Source organism: Aptenodytes patagonicus, chromosome 6 (assembly GCF_965638725.1).
Source record: "Aptenodytes patagonicus chromosome 6, bAptPat1.pri.cur, whole genome shotgun sequence".
NCBI classification, from domain to species: Eukaryota; Metazoa; Chordata; class Aves; order Sphenisciformes; family Spheniscidae; genus Aptenodytes; species Aptenodytes patagonicus.
Window position 1 is genome coordinate 44,294,602 of NC_134954.1, and position 22,862 is coordinate 44,317,463.

Below are 22,862 nucleotides of genomic sequence, written 5' to 3' on the forward strand. Positions count from 1 at the left end.
TATTTTTTTCTTTCAGTATTTCAGAAATGTCAGCAACCCCTTAAACTCAGCTCAAGCAATTCTATAGCTCTAGGCTGTACCACCCAAGGAACAGCATCTCATAGCCATCTATCTATCTACCCACCTACCTCCTTCACCATCATATTTACAAAGGGTTGTACTGAAGGGAGCTCTGAAAGAATGAAATGTAATGCAGTTTATAAAAGGAGCTGGATGTGAATCTTTCCTATCTCAAAATCCAATAAAGCTTATGATTTTTATTGCATGTGGGAGTCCTTTGGTCTATGTAATACTGATTAGCAGCTTGGCCAGTAAGTCTGAAAACCAGAAAGTACTTTCGAATATATTCCGGCCAGAGACACCTGGGAGTGAAGCGTGCGTGTTGCAGCTGATAGCCCCAGGGGCACACACGTATCTTGGGATTTCTTCCTTGGTTCTGTTCCATCTCGCCATGGTTTTGTTCCATTCTCTCCAGAAAGAACGTCTCCAAGCCTCTCTTATCCTTGAATCTTCCTGGAAAGGAAGCATCATCTCAAAACTATTTCCCCTCACCTTTCCAGCACGCATGAACCCAAAAAATTTACAACCTGCTTCAGCCAGGGCTCCGGACTGGACTTTAATGGATCCCAGAGCAATGCAGCATTCTTACTCCTGATCCCATTTAAACAAGGGAACACCAGGAATAACATTACTCCAAGTCAGCAATGCTTCCGCAGTGCTAATCAGGCCATTAAAAAGGCATAAGCAGTTTGTTTGACATAGAGGGACAAAGACAACCACAGAAATGAATCAAAACCAGGGAAAAATTAGAGATTAAAAGTAATAATTCAGCAAACCACTGTCTGAATGCATGGTAAGTGGCTAAAAGACACAATCACTGCAAGATCTAGAGACAAAAAAAGGTCTCCTGACTGAATGAAATGTACATTAAACTCACTCTGGTACAAAAGCATTTCCTTCATAGGGCAGTACTCGCTGCCATCGGGAAATCCAGACCCGTTTGCTGCAAACGAGGGCTGCTGCAGCTGACCCTCCCTGATCTCGCTTAAGGAAAACACACACGCTCAAAGTCAACAGTTGGAGGGAAAGGAAGAAAAACCCAAATGTGGCAGACTTGCTAGAAAAGACTTCCATGGAGGTTCCCTCCCCAAATAAGCAGATGGTTTCCAGTTAGTCAGGGTCAGGGACTGCCCGTGTGGTTTCCTGCCTGCTTGCCTTTGTAGCTTATCTAAATCTCATCAAGATATGCAGTCCGAAAAAATCAGAATGGCTAAGTACAGGAATTAGGGAAACTAAATACAAATGAGCCTTGGTTTGCACTTGTGCAGATGAGCAGGGGAATCTGTGCCCATGGGTGGGATGGATGCAGTGGTGCCGACCCCTCTGCCAGGGCAGCCACGTTGGGCTGTGGCACACCTCATCTGCAGAGGCCGGATCAGGTCTCGTTAATGCCGCTGTGCCTGCCCAGGCACCAGAGCCGTGCCTAACTCTATCCAAAACACTCTGGGAAACAGCTTAGCTGCTTTGAAAATACCCCTGACATCCGTTTACAACCCTGCCTGCTTTAACTGTGGTGCCGGTGCCCACTGGCAGGCCGGCTACACAGTGTATCCCCATCCATGCTCACAGCCCTTGGAGGGGTGGCACACACGCAGTGCATGTCTACGTGTTTTGCAAAGCTCCAGGCAGATGCTGGCTCTTGGAATGCCATGCATGGGAGCAAAGCAAAAATCCAGCCAGGAACGCATGCACAAGCTACCATATGGAAAGGGCATTCTCAAATTAAACCCTGAAACCCAGATGAGATCTGAGCGAAGGACAGTTTCACTTAAAGGAAATCTCTGAGGTCAACCAGCAATTAACTGAAAGGTTCTGATTGAATACGCTATTGACTGCGCTCACATCAGACAGCTTCCTGTTTATTATACCTTATGGGCTGTCTAGGTGCCAAGACATTAAACTGTCAATAATCTATTAATACTAAACAGCTCCTCCCTCCTTACTCCCCCATGCAAATACTCTTAGGCTAAGAAACTGCACTAAAAAGATGGAAATTTTTGAAGTGAGATGGAAATGAGCTTTTTAGGGTATTTCTTTGCTTGGTTCCAGCTGAAAGTACAGCAACATTCATAAACAATATAATACGCAGTCTATAACTACATGGAAAAAATTGTGTTAAAAAAAAAATCAGACATGATTGAGACCATATCGTGAAATCTGGCTTTCTTTTCCAAGCCATCTTTAAACAGTCTAAGTTAAATTTAATTAACAATTTACAACAAGGAGAGAGAAGTTATTTAAAGAGAGGCCTACAGGTCCTTAACATTCAGTGTCTGGGAAACAGTTGTATATAAAAAAAAAGTTTTAATGAATTTAATAGAGAAAAGCACTTTAATTAAATGCTGTCAAAGAGGATTGTATTAATGACTGCACACAAAGGAATTTAAAGCAAGCCAAGTATATTTAGCAAATAGGAAGTAGGCTTTCAGAGGCTGCAACTATTTATGTTTCTGCCATTGCAATGCATCTAGGAGATCGCATTGCCAATTGAAAGCAGTTATGTTATTAGATATGATTTTATTTATTATGGATTATTAAAATTTCAAATGCTGCAGGGAATACATTTATTTCACTTCTAAGATGAAAGAACAAAGATATTTCCTGCTTGTTCAGTAAGAGGAAAAATAGAAGAGGAAATAAATAATAAATAATAATAATAACTTAGCACTTAACTAGTGAAGTGCTGTCCAGACAGATCTTTTTATGGGGCCTGTTGAATCCTGGAATTTTAGTGTGTCTCTTTCTTTCTGCTACAACTGGATGGATTTGCAGTTGCTACCGCAGCTTCCCTCAACACAGCACGGAAAGAGGAGCCAGCTCTTACTTGTCATGGGCAGGATACAACTCCTCGTTGTATCCTGTGGTAGCACAAGGGACTTCTGCGATACTCTGCATGTTTCAAATCTAAAAATTACCAGAATCCCAAGAAGTAAAAAGAAATCTAGGTTGCCAAGCTTTTTGCAAGCAAGATTGAGAAGACCAAGGTTTTCCAGACCTAACCAAAAGACTTAGACACACAACTCTCATAAAAGCCCCTAACAACTATGGGTCTGCATTAAGCCTTTCTGCAGAACATGCTCGCCTTCCTCAACATCCATGTGATGGGACTTGTGGCAGGAAGGAAGAGGGCTCTTCACAATCCTCCCTGCCCACATGCCTTGGATTCAAGTGCAGCACATCAAATGGGCATGGCCTAGTAAGAGCATAATGTAGAGATCCAAACCATAAATTTAAGGAAAAAGCAACTAGAAAATTCAAGGGTGTCAACATTATTTTGTACTATGATGGTACAAATAGCATAAAACTAAATTTAATCCAAACTGGAAACCGAGGAATGTTTTTTGACACAAAGTTAATGAGACGGCTGGGTCTGTAATATCCAGGATACGTTCTGTGATTTACCACATCCTTTTTGCCATATGTAATGGTAAGACATTAATAATGATTTTAGAAGTTTCAAACTTCTCAATGTTCCACCAGAGGCACCTTTTATGTGCTTGTATGCCTTGGTTTCTGAACAGCAAGTCCCTTTTAAGTTAGGCACCACAATGCGAGTTAGTCCCAAATTACTGGTTTTAAAATGTCTTTATTTGTACTTAAATATAAGATTTTTACCTTCTAATTTGAAACATGAAGAAGTGAGTAGAATTGGGGGAAAAGACATTGGAAAGGAGGCACAAGGGGATACCTACTTCCTTTCACAATGTGAGTAGCATCATAAATGGTGAAGTTCAATTTTCTAAATACATTGTCTGATTTTTGTTTAAGACTTTAATAAAAGTCATGTGTGATGTGTGTTGAGAATGTAGCCTTTGTTGTTCCACAGCTAGGGATCTTGCAAACAGCTTCACTTTGTCTGTGCCAAGATATTTTGGAATATTCTTTGAAACACTGTAAGCATAGATGACTGTGAGAAAAAATATGTGCTACTGTACTTCTGGATACTTGATGTGTGAGAATAGTGCATACACACAAAAACATTTCCCGTTTCAATCTGCAATTCCTGTAGAAGTCCATACAAACATGGAACAACATACACAGCATACTAACCCTGAAAAAAACATATCCCTGCCCATATTACAGTCTCTGAGTATTTACAACCATTCAGGGGAAAAAAAAGAAAAAAAAAAAAGAAGAAAAAAGAAAAGTCCACACCAATGAATTTCCAAAAAGACTGGCCCAGGGCAAGGAGACCGAGCATCTATGTCCTGCTCTGTGATAGCCTAACTCCCAGCACTGCCCAGAAGCTGCACAATTTCCTTGGGGGATGCCGTGCAACATGGGAGGAAGAGCATCTCGCTCGCTCTCGGAGATCTCTGGGGGACAAGCAGTCCCTGTGCTCTGGTAGCACAATACAATCTTGTTTCCCTCCCCATGTAATTTTTACAATTGCCTATCTGCACAGAAAGGCCAGCTGCAATGATCCAGGGCTCTAACTTTATCCTAAGATTTCTGTAAGGAGCCCGAGAACAAAATGTTCCATAAGGCCAGTAGCCTATAAAAATTTACACATCTCTAAAGCCTGATATTATCATTTATGTACAAGTGTGAGGGACAGGGAGTATTTAGGGAGCATTAAAATGAAATTAAAAAGAGCAACACTTTTAACTGCAAAAATTTTCAAACGTAAATGGAACAGAGGCTCATCTAGTGTCTTTTCAGCCTTCAAGATTTGCCTGCTGCCAGCCGGCAAGCTTCAAAGGTTATGTGAATTTAAAGAGCTTTATTTAGTAATCTCGCTCTAGATGTTTGCTCATCCTCAACCTACTACGACTCCTTACAACGCTGGCAGCTTAGCATTTATGAGAGGGCCAGGACTGGAAGAAATGAGGGCTAAATCTGGTCAAATTGTGTGTGAAAGGCAAAAGGGTGAGACGACAGGGGCCAGAGCTACAGTGATGTCATTTGCTAAAAAGACGACCTGTCAGAGCAACATCAACACAAACCACCACCCTGCCGATTACTGCCAAGTCTCCGCAGTGCTAAATCTGCACATTCAGATTTTAAGCGGAGTTTCTCCCTGGAGCATCCCCCAGCAGGAGCCGGGGCAGCCTGAGCAGAGCTGCTCTGGGGCAGCCTTGCACAAGCCGCCATCTGGGCAGAACCGCCTCTGCCTCGAACAGGGGAGCACGTCCTGCATGACAGCGCACGCGTCCTCAGCCCCAGGAACAACCTTTACCTCCACCGTGGTGTCAGTACCCTCACAGTCGTCTTCATTGTAAGAAGCTGGTGAAGAAAAACACCTGCCATGCCCTCAGGGCTCCCTTGCTTAAGAGTCCCACCTCATTCCTGCCCTGTCTTCGGTTGATCCTGGATCAAATGAAAGCTGTCCCAGAGCAGGTGGCACTGAGGTGGCCTCACAGTTCCAGGAGTCTGAACAAATATGGAAAGGATGTACTACTTTGACAAGACTAAACTTGCCACCTCAGAAAAAACCCAAAACTATCCACTTTACTTGATCTCCCATTTCTAGGGTTAAATGGAATAGTACTAAACCTAAACTAATTTCAGAACAGAAGCAGTTTTGCTTTAATTGCAAGTACACTCCCCACTATCATTTCAAGGGGAATTGCAGGCTTAAAGTTAATAAAAATCAGCAGCACTTTTCAGCCACGTTAGATATCCACACTAAACAGAAACAGCTGAGAAGGCACAGTAGGCATGTTTGGCTATAGCAGTCAAAGCTCAGCGGATTTCCAGTGCAATTGTGATAACTATCAATCACAAGAAGCTTTATTGGACACCTCAGAGTTGGATGTAAGGGGTTCGTTGTCTGATATGTGCTCCTGTTGCCTTTGTCAAACCTCATGCAAGGCTCCTGAGCTACTGTGGCCCGTCAGGAAAATGGTGTGCACCAAAAGGATGGAAAACCAGAGCGCACAGCCACAGCTTTTGTTCCAAAACGCAGCATGTCTGGCTGCAGGGTGTGGGTACCGGAGCAGTATGAGAACACAGTTCAGAGGTGGAAGCCCTCTGAGAGTTTTGCATGTACTGCTTTCTTCAAAGAGAGTCTCTTACCCCCACCCAAAAGCAGACACACACACGACAGAGATAAATGCACAATAAGTGGCATTTGCAATATATATTGCCTTCAGCTTTAATACTGCACAGAAATAGAAGTGGCACAGTTTGACATTTTTTTCAGTGGTTTTTGAATGGTTTAGATTGAAAGGAGATACTGAAATTGACTGTTGTTGTCTAATTTTGATGAGAGAGAGACAATGGAACTCCAGATAACGTAATAACTGAGGAAGACAGATATTCTCTACTCACAAAATTCACAGATCTCTTTCTGATATGCATTTCCCCCTGTAGTTCTAAATCAAAGACAAAATAGATATTCCAGCTCCAACCCACCCAAACCAAAGCTCTGAGCTTTCTGAGTGGAATGAATAAACCTGTGATACAAATATCTCTAGAAGTCCATCTGGGCTTGTTGAGTACAAGTTGTCTCACCAGTCTTGACCACCCCTGTCTGAGCAGACATCATAACCAGCCATGGAATAAGGAGCTGGTGGAATCAAAAAGCAGTGGGTATCCATCTATGGTCTTGTCTTCTGGGTGCAGAGAAATGATCAAAAAGCAAAATTATCAGGGCGCAGCCGTTAAGAATGAATCACAAAGCACACCATTCCCACAAAAAAAATTGTCTAGATAAAACAGTAAGCACCAAAGTCAGAGAGCTAGCATGGTTTGGGAAAGTAGTTTTTGTCCAAGTCTCCCAGACAACTCAGTCCTGATTTCCAGTATGCAAAAACCCCTGCTGTAACCCACACAAACACAGGAAAAACTCACTGTGCACATCGTCCTATAGATCATTAAGCACACCATGTTCCCCTATGGAATAACAGTTTTGCTTCACTCATCATCTATGATTGCCTAACTATTATTAATTAATTTTATTTTTAAGAAAAAAAATTTTAAGTCTCACTGTTTTTTCCATCTGCATGCTATGCGTTGTGTGACCCCTGAACTCTAAGACATTGTTTAGAATCAGATATTTCATTAGAAAGCACTACTGTGGTGTTCATTCCCCTCTTTATTACTTCTAGAAAGAGAATATGAAATTAGTTTCATTGGATTGCCATTGCCACTTGCCTTGACCCATTTTTACGAGGGCTCTATGTTCTGCTGTTTTGTATTTCATTGTCATTTCTAAAATATTTGTTCCCTTCCACCCCTCACAAAATCACAAAATTAGTATTTAATTTACTTCTGTGGTATGTTATTTTCCACATATTTAAAGAGAGACCACAATGTTTGCAGTGAACACACAATACAAAAGAGCTTTCCTACAGCTTTCTACTATGCCTTCTTTTATTTACTAATGTTCCTCCATGATTTAAGATCTGAACTATTATAAATTGCCAGATTTGTCTAAATCAAAGCCTCTGAGAAAAAAAGGGCAGAGGGACATAATTTTTTAAAAAGTGACAAAAGCAACAGTGTATCAGAAAGCATGTGAAAACCATTCCTGTTTCTCTAAAGTCAACATTTGACTGCTCTTAAATCAATATGTACCTACCAGCTTCAGCAGATCTATCTGTCAGCTATGTAGAAAATGAAAGGCAAGGTTTCCCTGCTCTCTGAATAGTAGGTACTTTGCTGCAGCGGTGGCTCATTACTCCAGAGAACCAGCTTATCCACCCCAACACTCCAGAGACAACAGCTTGATTCATCGTTTTCCCAACTGAGTCAGGTTTCTCTGCCCCAGCAATTAACAATGAATTAGCACTATATTAAAGTGCCAGGCAAGATGGTTATTCTCTGGAGTAGTCACCTTGGACACAGCAGACGAATAGTGGGAGAAGGGAGAGAAATTAGATTTACTGTGTCCCAGCACATCTGTAACAAACACCGAATCCCCGAATCCCTGGTTGGCAATGGGAAGCGGCTGTAGGCACTTCTCAGCATTAACACTCCAGAAAGGTCCAATGCCAGCGAACAGCCCGGGAACGGTGCGATTTAGGGAGGGATGGAAAGTAAGACAGGGTACCCTCACCTCTGCAGAGTAGGAAGCTAAACACAGAAGCATGAGGACTGCTTGCTGCAAAGTGACTACTCTGCATGCAGTCTGTCCAACAGATCTACATAAGAGCCAGGCCAGGCCAGATCAAAGGTCCAGCCAGGATCCTGCGTCTGATGGTGGTGGAAGAGGCTGAGAACAGGGCAAAAATATAATAATGCTTTCCAACACACGCTCCCGTCCTCCAGCAACCTGTGGCTCAGGCACTCCGTAAATCAGAGGTGATGTCCTTGTGGTATCCAGCTAGCAACAAACTCACAGGTCTTTTCCTTAGTCCCACAGCAGCACTTTGTGATTACACCACATTGCACAGAACGGGGGGAGAGAGAGTCACTTAGTGCACACCTGAATTTCCTTAAAAACCAAGCGAGCGGCTGTGGCAAGCTCAGCCTGCACGTACAGCAACATGTAGGTGTAGCGTGGATGCTCTGCAACCAGCATGTGAAGGAAAATCCATGCTCTGGCACGTCCATATGGTCACACCCGATGCTGCCAGAGAACACAGCCATGTCACAGAGCTCCACAGGGCTCACGTTTTATGACTCCTCAGCACAATAACAAACAAATCAAGTGTGCAGGGATTTCTTGTGCACTGAGCTTCCACTATAGACATTCTTTATTTCAGAAACAGGAAAATACTTGATTAAATGGATTAATATATGGCTGACAGGAAAAATCTAATGGAATAGAGGAAAAAAGACAATGTTTCTTTTTAAAGCTCTGAATGTAAAACTAAACAGTGAGGTACAGGCTAATAATACCGAAAAGAGGGCAAGAACCTGCCACAAAAGAAACAACAATCCCTTAAACATCAAGAGCCAAATTCTGTCCAGCTGATCTTCTATAGCACTACAACAACTGCCCCACTGCGCACACCCTGCTGTTACAGGACAGAAACCAAACCCAGCCTTGGGGTGATTCCCTCACTGAAGGTGTGCCCAACCCTGTAATCGGCCAGTGAACTACACAAAACCCGTCACAATGAAATCTTTGCCATTTCCAAGAAGCCGTACGGGGGAAAAGGCTGAATTTTATCCATCCATTATCTTTTGCCTGGTTGTGCCTCTTGTGATGACAGCCAGAAGTTTCTTCCAAATCCTTCAGTATGACGGAGGGGCATCCCCAGCCCAGAGAGGGCTCGATCCTGGTGGCAGAGAGCTCTGGCAGCAGCATGGGGCAGCCTGTTTTCAGACTCTCCCAGTCTCACAGCTGGAGGAGCAGGAGGCTCAAGCATCAGACACAAGTTACCGTACACACATCAAATCCATCAGAGCAGAGAGAAAGATGGGGTGGGCGGCGAGAGAAAGCAGAACTAAGAGCCTCCTGCCTGCTTCGGTGTTACAGTACTGCACCTGCTGTTAGTCACAGCGCTGCTACTTGTATCTTCTTCAAAGGATTGTCATCTTGACATCAAGGCTGCAGGTAAGGGCTTGACTTACAGTGCACTTTTCACTAGCAAAGCCTGCAAAGCAAAGTAGGTTGGTGACTGCAGCTCTTGGATGTTTCCACCCCCTGCTAAAATGCAGCCAGGCATCGTGGCAGACATTCTGCACCCGCCACCGCTTTGAGAAGGAAATGAGAACTGCTTTCCCACTTGACACTACGGAGGGAATTTCAGATAGGCAGAATGTAATTACTTGGCCTGGAGTTCAGCCAGGAGCGGGGCCCAAGACCCCTACCCTTATGTAAAGTGTCAAAAAATCTCCAATGACTGCAAGTGTGAGGACCTCAGCTTTACATCTCTGGCTGCTGTCATTGATTCTTCATGGCTAATTACCTAATAGTGACCCTTGAAGCAAAGTCATAAAACAAACCTTGCTGCTTGAAACAATTCAAGTCCCAGAGACTGAAAACTACCCCAAAATTGTTTGGTACAGGGTATCTTTTGACAGTAGGGAGCAGGTGGACAGCAAGCCTCCTGTGTCTTGCACTGGTTGCGTGCCACTCAGAAACCTACTGGGGTTTTTGGATGGGCAAACATAGCTTTAAAATGCAGCACCCCCAAAACACAAGCCTACTGTATCAACTGTATACCAGGGTCTCCAGAGTTTTGCTGTATGTAGTTGCCAGCTGGTTCCACTTATTTTTCTTCATTTTTCATATTTTGACTGTAATAAATAATTAATCCATGGCTTTGTAACTTGCTGACAAATACAAATGCATCACATTCCAATGCAGTGTAACGTGTCACTCACAAGAGCCAATCTGCACGACGCAGAAAAGTGATGTGCAGAAGGCTTTGGAAAGTAGGCTAATCCTCAAGGTCACCAAACAAGAGCTCAGGGAAACTTCTTCTTCAAACTGTCCCTTAGAGGATATTCCTACTTTCTGTGGGCACCAGAACTGGGTTAATATGTTCAAATCTACACAGGTCTAGTCATCTTCCCACATGTTAGCTCAGCCTTTTACCCTTTTGTAGCTCCTTGCCTCCAAGATCCCACAAACTTTTGGGAACACGGAAGACAAAACTTGCAACGTTAATTACTTAGAGCACTTCCCCTACTTTATAGTTCTGAGAATCCAAACCTCAGGAAACGTATTTTTTCTTCCAGGCAAAGACAGCATGGAAAGCAAGGAAGTTGGTAGCAGAAGAGACAAAGGAGACTGAACTAGGCAATAATTAATCTAGGTGAGACCGACATGTTTCAGAAGGGGCAGGACTACAAGACAGAAAAACCTCCTGCCTTTGGAAAAAGGTGACTAAATAGTTGGCAGCAGTGCTAGCAGTACAGAACAAGAGCAGCGACAAAGAATAGAGGCTGAATGTCAAGGTTCACACCAAGAGTAGCAAAGCAGTGCAAGCCGCCATCAAATGACAAAGGGGAGAGCAAAAGTGGGAGGAGGAACTGTGAGATTATCAGAGAGAAACGCAGTACAGACGACTCTCTGAGAGCGGTCACACAATGGGATCAGGTGAATGGCACCAAGCGCCAGTGGCAATCTACAAGGTTGGTCTGCTGTGGAAGGCATCACCTCAGCTTTTTAGATTGAAAAAACACCTCCTGAGCCTCTCTTGACCATCAGCAGATGTTTGGGTTTGTGACGTGCATCACTAGTTATTAGGAATACACATAAGCTGGAACTGCAAAGATGAAAAATCTTGTAGTATTTCCACTTCATTTTCCCTACGCATATTTGTATCTATCTATTTCTCATACTATTAAGACCTGAGACAAGGATAGAACAAAGGTGCACAAACCAAAAATTCATACTAGTCACAAAGGTTGTAGAGAGGAGCAAAACAATCCTGAGGAGGCTGTGAAATGAAGGCCTGTTCCTCGCAAAATACTCACCATGGTCATTTTAGAAGTACTTTTAAAAGTTTCACTGAATATAAAAACACTTCTCCATGTTACACTCTTCAAAACCCCTGTGTTACCCATGCATGGACAAACTTCCTCTCCTACCCTCCTACTTCTCCTGAAGTGTTATCTGGCTCCTTCGAACAAAAGCAAATGTATGGCTGCAGTTGCCCGTTGGCCACCATTTGAGAGTGGGTATCAGGGGTGCTTAGGTTCTGTGAGAAGGAGCGAGTGACCAAGTCCCCACTCCTGTTCTGCTTCCTAAATAACTGCACACTTCTTGCTGTTGCTGTGGAACACGTTTGTACTCCTCTAAATGTCGGCAGCTTTAGACAGCTAAATTGTGTTTCAGTCACAACACAACTACTGACACCAAGGGAGCTCCGTAGTATCACTACTACTGACCTTGCTGTTATCGGTGGCATGGATTGTCACATCCCTTCTCTTCAACCACCAACACAAACCTGCACACACTCACACACATGCTGCAACATACACACAGTGAGCTCTGAACCCGAGAGCTGTGGCTTGCATGTGGCCCTACAGACAGATGAAAACTGGTGTGTCTCAACCTGCAAAGCAGAAGGAAGCTGGAACCAGTTGCTTCTCTCTACCTCTGACAGCTGTTCCCCCCCACAGACACCCTGAGAAGGAAGTTAGCGCTCTGACCTGCACAGGCTCAGGAGTGAGCTGGACAACATGCTGCATACGCTCACTGTGGTGATGTCTGGACTCTTCCTCATAGATCACATCCCTCTCATGCTGGGGAAGGTTCAGGAAGCGGCGAATGGTGCAGAGGTTCTCCCAAAGGGTGCGGTTTTCCGGACTTGGGTTTTCTTTCCAGCGAAGCAGCTCACACAGCCAGCCCTGCAACGGTAGGGTCAGCACAGGTAATTCACTGAGCACCGAGGAACCAGATGTGAGTGGAACGTCAGCTAGACTTAAAGCTCTGTGCTGCAAGTTTCGCTGGTCTCATCTCACACAGAACACCCCCTACCCTCAGCTGCCTTTTGGTCTCGACAAATCCTTGATATATTTCCTGCAAGTTGGAGAAACAGACACAACCAGCAGTGCTTAACAGGAACCAGGAAGCACAGCGTCTTGCCCCCGAGCATGTTTAAAATGCTCGGATATAAATATTTTTCCTGTAGAAAACCAGAGTTGAAATAAAGGTGCACCTCCACTTCCACTTCAGAGCCCCTTTATTTCTCCATCCAAGCAAGAGAAAAGGAGACATAACCCCTGAGACTTGCTAACAACCTTCATGCTAAGGGTTGCAGCTGCAGGACCAGAAATTCAACCACTACTGAAAATGTTTAGAAGAAGAAACTATCAAGTAAAGACCTCTGATCTGCTGTCACTATGTTTTATTGACTCCCCCAGTTCTGAACCCCACTAACATTTGACAGCTTTAAATAATCAAATGGTCACTTAGAAGATGTAACTTCACAGAAAGGGAATCCTCTAATATTTAGCATGAAAGCAGCAAACAGGGTCCTGCAGAAGTTACTAGACAGATCAAGATACTAGGTGGAGGAGGTTGTTCTAAACCCAACTACAGATCATAATAATAGTAGATTTTATTCCTGCTATATTGTTTTAAAGCTAGTTTGAAATGCCTTCAAAAAGTTACCACTGTATGAAGTCCTGTAGGACCTCTCCACAGGAGCTGAGAGCTCAGACCCCTGGAGGGGAAAGCACCAGTGCTTCAGGAAGAGGAAACCACTCTAAAACACAAAGCCAACCAGAGAGCACAATGGCAACAGCTGTTAAGGTGAGGACGCACAAGCGTGTGTTGAGCATGTGTGGCGGTGACCTGGCATCCTCAGCAGGTTAACAAGGGATGGTGGCTGTTGCTGCACCTGCCCGGGGAGGGGACAGCCAGCCCCATCCTGCCTGCCAGCAGCCGGCCCCGCCTGCGCGCAAGGAGATGCAATGCAAATGACAGAATATGAGAAGATAATGCTGAGGATGCTGTCAACGCCCTTACTGACTCCTGTCAAAATATTTTACCTAGTAGCTTTATAACCCATCATTTTTGAGCTACAACTCAGCATTTTGACACCATTTTGACAGGCACCTTGCAATACCTAAAAGATAGCTTGATCAATGTTAAAAATGTTCGGTACGAGAAGTAGCCAAAACTGTATTTTTCCAAACAGCAACTAGAGCAAACTGATCAGCCAGGTTCATTACCGGCCCATGTGGGGGTTTTTTGGTATTGCTTTTTTGTGTAACAACTTGTAAGCCATTGACAACTTCTATCGTGCACTCTAAACCCCGTATATAATATCGTAAGCCGTTGTTTGTCTTACTCTCCACTGTGTCTTCTGCCTTCACCCCCCCAAAAAAGGCAAGATTTGATTATCTCCGCTGCATCAGCCAAGACAGCAACACCAGCTGTTCTCATTGTGCAGCCTCTTCCTCACGGCCTACATGTTAATAACCTGATCATTCCATTTTCTCCTTCAACTGCCGGCTGCAGCACAGCGAAGAGACAAAAACCCAGGCCCATCTGCAGCAGCTGTAGGCACTGAACTGTGAAGCCACCAGGGATTTATAAACTAATCTGTAACACAACACTGCCTTGTTTTTACAAGTGAGAGGCCACATTTGTGCAGACCTGATCTTTTCTTGCAATAAACTAGGAGGGTTGGGGGGGGGGCAAGGATGAAAACAAGATATCTCATCATTTACTTAGGAAAAAAAAAACCCTGTACTATATTTTCAAAGTATTTTGACTGGTATTTGGGTAATCTCTCAGCCAGGTGATGTCTGCATTTTAATGTGGTTTGGCCACATCCCTTGCCCTCAGTTCTCCTCTTTCCCTTTCCTCCGCTCAGAAATCCCCCAAAACTTTCTCTCTTTTAGAGAAAAGACAGGAAGAAAATCTCCCAGCTCCACTGTGTTTTCTCAGGGGTTCCTCCATACAAAGGAAATAATTTTTGAAATGGAAAATAAACCATCTGTGGAAAAAATAAGCTCCCGTTTCTCCCTGGTTTTGGTGATCTGAATAAGTCTCCAACTGAACTCTTTCAAATGTTTCAAGCAGGTATGTTTAACATCTCCTTAGGGATGCTGCAGCACGAAGACCAATCGTTTAACAGTAAATACACGCAAAACCCTGCACCTGGTGGAGCTGGACCCCACGCGGGGCAGGCCCGGGGGAGGACGGCTCCTGAGGCTCTCCCGAGGGCTGCGAGGCGCTGCGCTGTGCCCGACTCCGGCAAAGCCCGGGGATGGCTCGGCAGGGCCACCTCCCCTTCCTGAAGTTGGATCGGCTAGCCCGACAGCAACTGCTGCATTTTGATTTATCTGTCCCGTTATAATCAGCACTCATTACAATCACTTAGAGCAACACTACAGGCCTCATTATGGACTAGGCACTCGCTGCCATTAGTCTTTAAGAAGGATAGCGCTCAATTTGCCTGGCAACATGCGAGGTCCTGACCTTGGAGCTATTAGGGAAAAGATTAGACTGCAGTGTGACCATGTGTGCAGACATGAGCAAACCAAATTAATTTCTGGCAAAGGGAGGCACCAGGCAAAGACCCCGCCATCCTGAGGACACCTGAGAACTTCTCCATTCCCCAAAGGAGATAAGCTAATGGCACGTTTAAAGGAGCCTGGTTCTGAAGGTGAAGCACATCCGTGGTATTTAGAGAGATATTAATCCAGTTTCCCCACAAAGTATTTGCTTGGCTGATCAGATTAAGGGATCTAGCCTTCAACAGCACACCCCCCACCACAGCAGGCCCCAAGAAATCTGTGATACTTCACAGCCTCAGACATATTGCACCATGTGTACCCAGCTGCTACAATAATTAGCTTATGAATGTATCAGCTGGTTCTGTGATTTTTATAAATAATAACTAACCTACAGAGCAGAAAGAGCCTAATATTAGCAAGAAATTGCAAGGTGCGCCTAACTCTGAACTGTTATTGTGCTAAATGCCCTGTCTTCTCTCACATTGTGCTGGACTGGATCTCCCCCAACGCCATTTATAAATATTTATTTTTGCATCGGCAACGGCAATGTATTTGTGGCAGCTTTCTTCACAACAGCCATCATTCGCTCACCCCCCCACACACACATGCGTACCCACTGTGTGCATGTGTACACTTATCTGCATCAAATCTGTCCTTTCATTGCTCTTTTCCTATCCTTCCCTTTATTTATTCAAGCGTTCATTCTCTCGCCCATCCATTCAAGACCCTATCTATCCATCTATGGGGCTGCTTATTAGGCGATAGCTTCGGCTAATACGTGAGAAAACACAGAGCTGCAGTTTACTCACACATTCTTTATGATTGCAAGTAACCGCCTTCCCCATGCACAGATGAAAAGTCTGCATTGGATTTTTTAAATTATTTATTTAAATAATCTTAGCACGCCATCCAAGAAAGTTTTGCAGTACCAGGCAAAAAAAAAAAAGAAGTGTAAATGTCAAATAAAACAGTGACAGATGACAGTATTCTCTATTGAATAGCACCGTTTCTTCGTGCATGTTCAATGAGAACTCATGAATTATTAATATGCAAATCTCCTTTTTCTGTTAAAAATCTCAACTTAGGGTTTTTTGGTTGCAGTTTTTTTTATTTTCTTTTATTTATTTCTTTGAGTCTGTGTATGTTACACAGAGCTTTCCAGGAGAATTATTTCATTTAGGAAATGCTAACATGCAGACATTCTTGGAACTACAGCCATTCACAGTGAATTTTCATCTATAGCTACATTTATCGGCATGAAGAAGGAAAAGTGAAGAAGGAGACGCTATCTCACCACCTTTTCCCCCACTCATCCACAACATCTGAGCTCACTGCATTACAAGTAAATCCAACTTCTGTGAACGTATTCTGAAAATCTAATAACTAACACATCCTTCCTCAGATCCATGATTCGCTGTGTTTCTGATCCTTCCTCCTCTGCCCATCGCAAGTCTCGCTCCACTGCACAAACAGCCCCCTTGACTGCCACAGAGTTACCGGGGCAGTTTGATACGCGCCAGTGTCAATATGGGTGGCAGAATCCGGCCCTTAATGTCAGCTTCTAAGGTTCTTAAATGGGAATGTCTTCCATTAAAAATAAGAGGAGGAAAAACAGCACAATTAAAGGATGCTTTTGGCTCTACAGTCAGGCACACCCAGTGCTTGTGGTTGCAAGGAATTCTGCTCAGAACTTCCTTCATTTCACCCCAAAACTTCTAGAGGCATTGAGAATGCAGCCCAATTTAGCTCATTAAAGAGAGCTGCAGAGAAGTGCTGGCCTCTATTTTTGTTGTTCTCATGAGACAAGATAAACATTTTCTAAGCATTTTATTTGATAAAACAAATAATATCATATTAATGTCCTATTTTTAACCTCTCTCTCTGTCTCCTAATCAAATACATTTCCACATAGCTAAGCAAACAACAACAAAAATCTGCAGGAAGCCAGCCATTCCCATTGTGCTTTTATGCTGTTAAAGAAACAGCGTGCTTACTACACCAAAGCCTTGGCGCACTCAAACTCCCTTGAGGGACAGTTAGCTGGTGCAGCAATCGCGAGCCATATTCTCTGTCACTTCTCCCTGAGCCCTTCTTAGCAGCTCGACCCTTTCACTTTTGCTAGACTTACCCTGGAGCAGGGGAGGCAGCTCCAGCAGCCAGAGGTACCACACTACAATATGGTCAGGTTTTCCAGTGCTCAACAAAGGTATGCACAAATATCCTGACCCCAAAAAACTGCTTCCTGCAGATCTGCTGACTTGCAGTCAGCCAAGGACCAAATTTCTGATTAAAGGACAAGGCTGCATGTGGGAAGAGTTCAGGCTCAGTTATGCTTACACTTCGAGCAGCATCTCTACTGAAAGCCATCACAGGAGGTGGCAGTTGGGTGTCCGCGGTGACTTAGTCACAGGCAGGCTGTCTGCTCAGGCTGGACCACGAGGCACTTCGAGCCTGGCTAAAACTGCAGTTAAACTGACCTTGTGCTTCCCTGCAGTTACACTGAAATTAATAATAATACTAATAATACAGCTAGTTTTCTGTGCTGACATTTTCTAAGGTCTCCAGTAAAAGCATGAGTAGGCAAATGAAGAGTTTTTAGTAAGAGTGATTCAGGAATAAATCTCAAAAATAAATGTAAAAGGCCATTTCCTCACCCACATCATCAGTGCAGAAAATGTCAACATATGTGACAAAAGGAAAAAAAAGCAGCAGCAATGATCGACGCAAGTCTTGAAAGATTAGGAAAGAAATGCTGCGTTCCACAGAGAAAGCTCCCTTTCTACACAGGATCACAGGAGTCCTCTGGACAAACTTCCTCAGCCTCTCTTCCCTCCGCTCAGTTTGGGACTCTCTGCAGTGCGAAATGAGCCAGATAATATTCAGCTCTTGTTCCTTAGTCGCCAAACTCTCTTTCCATGAATCCAATAAGTGTCTATTAAAATAAATAAACCCCCTAATGATTCAAGATAACCTAATCAAGAAAGCTGAAATGGATAAAAGACTAACTGTAATGGAGAGTTCTGTCATGGCTTCAATGAATTCTTGATGAGGGCCGGGGGAGGGGGACTGAACCTGAGAAGCTTTACTTGGAGCATTTTGATACAGTTCAAGGTTAATCACTCAATAGACTGGATTTTCTGAAACGCTCGGTACTTTTTCTCCCCAAAAAATTTAAGGCAAAATGCAAAGCACTTTCATGAGGGCCAGTTTCTCACTAGCCTTATAAAACACGAAAAAATACAAAAAAATGAATGAGGTACATGAGCCCTGACATATCTTAGATTCATGGGAACACCAAGCCTGCTTACAGCTCTTGGCCTCAGAGGGAAGGATGCTGTGCACTGAGGATACTTCCAGAGTGCCAAGTTCAAACCAGCTTCTCCCCACACTGGCGAGGAAGTGTGGGCTTGTGGTTAGGGCAAGCAGCCTGCCATCAGCTCCCAGGTCTGCCAAGGACTTCCTGAGCAAAGCCCCAACTCCACAACTGTCCCTGCTTCGCTCAGCTGCTGAGAGGCTAACACACCGCTGCAGATGCTGTCCTGGATGGGGGTCACACTGTGACTGCATATAGAAGTTTGTAAAAAAGAAGCTAATGTCCAAAGGTACTTCAAAGAAATTTTAAGTTCAGTCAAGGAGAAAAATGTCTTTCTGTATTTCCTCCATATGTAACAAGAACATCAAAATATCAGTACAACAGATATGCCCCAGCTGTAGTGATTCGCAACATCATAAAGGCACCGAGATGCTACAGCAGTACGAAGTGCCCTGTATGCATACACTATATATGCTACGCATCTTCACCACCAGCTGTTTTTTCTAGCTGTTGTTCATCACCACTGGAAGCTAATTAGTTTAAGGGCACACAAAATACCTATTATAAGCTAAAAGGGGGAGAGAAGGCATCCCATCATATTGAATGTATACGAGGGAACGTAAGTTGGGAAGGAAAGAGAGGGAAGGACAAAATAAGGGGTTTCTAGAGCTAACCCTGCCCCAGAGTGATGCTGCTGATCCCTCTCGCAGTACCTCTATTTTCTTCTCGGAGCACGGGCAGGAGGTGAGGGCATGGGCAGGTGGCCATGGTGCTGAGACCCATCTAGCATGGGCTCCTACTGTGGGGCTAACACCCCCCTTGGCCAGAGAACAGGCTCCCAGACAATCCTGGCAATGAGGCAGAGATCTCAACATGAAAAGGAAAAGTCAGAGGAAAGGTGAGGAACTGTTGTAGTGATTTCCATCCATAGCCCTGGGTTTCTCTTAACCTGAAGGGCCTCAACTGAAGGGCTTTTCTGCCCCCAGCCTCCACCCCCCCACCTCCCCCGTCAAGTTTATGTTTTGTTTGTTCATTTTTAAACAGGGCAAAGATATGAAGCAGAGACTGAGCTTTGCCAGCTTAACGTTTTTTTCAAATGTTGCTCCATGGAGTCTCTCTTGCTTTACTGTGGTGCAGCTGAAACAAATTCCAGTCCCTTGAGGAAGAATTTCAGTTTCAAGGGTTTACTTTTTGTTTTCACTGGACTGGTGAAGGTCGAACCCTTCCATTTGCCCTGCCCGGGGCAGATCCCCAGCAGCACGTGCCCCGCTTCCCCACGCCACCCCAGCCTGATTAAGGAGAGTCTCTTGCCCTGGGAGAACTGTGCGAAGTTCGGTCTCCATGTTCGTACAAACTTTGCCCTACCTCTGACTGTCAACAAGGGCTCCAGCCAGCTATGCCCACTATTTATTTTGATAGTGACTGTTCATTATGAACAGAACTATATTCCTAAACTCATTTCTCACAGTCTAAAAAAAAGTCTGCTAAGCACAGCACAGCCTCTGCTAGGACTCTCACTAGCAGAGGTCAGAGGGGCGATGCTGCTGCACAGTATTACAGAAGCACTGGCACATGGTCACAGGGGAAATGGTTTTTCTGAAGTCGTACTGTAGAGCAGCTGCAGAACTGGATAACTGGTAGAAGCCGACAGTCCAAACCTGAAGCAACCCAAGGTCAAAGTCTCTACGTGTCCCACTGCCCAGCTCTGGAGACACACAGGCCACCTGAACCTCTCTGAAATGGCACACCGGAAACCCATCTCCTTGTGAATCAAATATAACCAGGAGAGCCCAAAGCACAGATTGGAAACCAAATCCTGGTGTTCCGGCCACACTCAGAAACACTCCCAACGTGGTAATACAGGTCCCAGGTTTAGCCATTTAAAGGACAAAGGGGACTAGCAGGCGGCATCCCCAGAGAAGCATGGTACATCACTAGCAGCTGGCAACTAAAATCGGATGACAGCTTTGGAGGCTGTGTTTGGAGGGCACTGAGCCCCTCAGCTCCTGCTGCCTTCAAAAATACAAAGGGATGCACAGCACTTCACAACAAGAGTAAAAATGTCTAGATATAAATTGCAAGGAATAAAATGCATATTAAGGTAAGTAAGCGATGGATAAGTCAATGACTAAAATGAATGGCTTGAGATCTTTATGAAGGTGGATTCCCTTAAAGAAGTCTCACCATACTACCTTGGTACCTCTGTGAGGCCCTGTTCCTTGCATTTATGTTGACTTGTGAGCTCTGTGATTTGTAACCTTTGTTTCTAGCAGCTGCCCTTCCCTTTAGTTGCTGAACTGAGACTCTGCCATGACTTAAGAATAAAGATGGCTACTTGTTAAATTAGAGGTCAATTAACTCCACCGCTGGATGATGCCGCTTGCAATAACTGCTCTCAGTGGGTACCACTCTTCCTGTACGAAGACAGAAGATGAAATGAGGCCTCCATTGGCTCTGGATGCTCTCTCGGGTACATGACATACAGCCCTGTGTATAAAATGTCAAAACAGCCCTGTCGGAGATTCACTGGCTGCTAAAACTGTGAAGATCTCACAGCACCGTGGATTGCTGTTGACAGAACAGCAGTGCCCAACATAACACATGCCTTGTTAGCAAACTGGAAGCCTCTCAGTAGTCTGGGGTGAGGGAATAATAGAGGAAGCCAATGCAATGCAAGCCAGGCCTGTGGAGAACAGTAAGTGAACGAACCTTGGCGGAGAGTCCAAGCAAACCCTCAGACTAGCTCTTTTTTCCCCTCTTTCAAACTCTCTCTTCTGCAAACATGGGCAGTTTTCAATGAGCACTTCCCACCATGTCACTCAGCTGCTGAAATCAGCAGCATCTTCACCACAAATGCCCATGACTGGCACAACTGGCCTGCACAAAGCACTGGGAAAGCCCCATGCTAGTTTTTAGACCTAAGGTGACACACCGACCATCCCACCATGCCAGTGGCTCTCCCCTGCACAAGCAACTGTGTCCTTGCTTTTGGCACTCCTCCTGGCCACAGGGCACCGCAGCCAGTGGAGGGACAGCACAGGCACACCAAGCCAGGCCAGGGGGCAGGCACACAGGTGGGCTGTGGGGCAGGGGGAGGCCCCGTACCGCTATGGTTCTTGGCTACAGCTTCTCTGTCCCTGTCTTCCAGTGCCCCCATAAACCACTTTCATGCTCCAGCAGAGCGCTATGACATCTCAGCATGGTGAATGCTGGGTCATCCCAGGGAGCCAGTATTGCTTTGGCAGGGCTGTGAAACAAAAGAAACATCAGCCTCAGAAACACTTCTTTATTCGCTGCTGCTGAAGAAACAAAACCTTTATGTGCAGTAACTTTGCTTTAAACAATAACATTTGTGGATCCTGTTCTTAACCTTTTGCATCTGGCTTTCAAAATCTGCCCTATTCTTTTTCCACGTGAAAGACTACGGAGCTTATTTTTGTTTTGGTGCTGGTGTGCAATGCTGCCAGAGAAGCGCACTCAAGCTGGCAAACACCGAAGCTGGTGAGCCACCCAAATTATTGTTGGGTGGTTCAGTCCCTCTCTATTTCAAGAAGCCTCTGGGTATAATGACAGGAAGCTTGCAGGCAATTTTAAGCCAAACCTCAGAGAGGCTGGCATTCAAGTCTATGTTAAACACTCCTTATTAAAAGCTGTCCAGTCCGGATTCTGGGTAGAACTTTGATATCTGCATGGAGTAAAGAATAAGGGGCACGTTTGCAAAATCAATTGTGCAGTTTTTATATTTACTGCACGTTTACCACATATGTCATTTATTACACAGTGGAAAACCGTTAAATGCACAGTAGTTGTGCCAAGTGGCATTACGCTTTTAACAGCTTTATTCGTTTAACAGCTCCAGTTCTCATTATATTTTGCCATGTGGTACATGAGATTTTTATGCATTTAACAGTTTAAGAGGGTTCCATGGTATTTTCCTTTTATGTATTTCATACTGTGCCTGGGAATTTGTTGGGGGGTAGAGGGGTTGCGGACTGTAACCGCTGTACCCTGACAAGAGAAAGCAAAAGGCAAAGAAAATGAATGATTAAATGAGGAAGGAAAAATGAATCAGACCTCCATGTGTCAGGGCACAAATACCTGTAACAAGGACAAGGCTTTCCCATGTGCGTTCATAGCCTTTGATACTTTGTTTATACGCCTTTCAACCTCTTATTTCACATCTACTTTAATGACTACAATGTTGTTTCCCTGCACAGAGGAAAAGAAAGTATGTATTTTGCAGAGTGCATGCATCCAGATACTTCTATCCCCCTCTCTCATTGTCACAGACACACTTGTGCATTTTTGTGTGCACACTGATGCCTTTTCCTAGCACAACTGAGTAATTTCATCCAGGATCAGAAGCAGCCCTTTTCACTGCGTAAACAATTCCTTCCAACGGTCTCCAATCCACTTGCTGCCCTTCCTACAAAAAATTCTGTCTGTCCTCCTTTCCATAAAATCCCTTCTGGTGCATTATATTTTTTTAAAGAGTTGGATGAAATTTTTAAATTAATGGATTCTCTTCAAGAATTTCACCTGACCTAGGTTTGCCCGCATGTATTTTTTACACCCAAGGTAGAAATTAATCCAGGAGAACTCACTGCAGTGCCCTCTCATGCCTTTTTGTAAAAATGATTGGATCTGATGTGAATTATTCACATGGCAATAC

At 44.3% G+C, this 22,862-nt stretch overlaps 1 protein-coding gene across 5 annotated transcripts in view; it reads right to left on the reverse strand.

Annotated features, from left to right (window-relative positions):
• The window catches only part of SATB2 (SATB homeobox 2), a 140,761-nt gene that overhangs the window by 13,595 nt on the left and 104,304 nt on the right, over nucleotides 1-22,862 (reverse strand). For all 5 annotated transcript variants that reach the window (XM_076342311.1, XM_076342314.1, XM_076342312.1 and 2 more), the window contains one exon: nucleotides 12,058-12,255. In XM_076342311.1, the coding sequence (XP_076198426.1) occupies nucleotides 12,058-12,255 (198 nt within the window). The remainder of the gene's footprint in view (nucleotides 1-12,057; nucleotides 12,256-22,862) is intronic.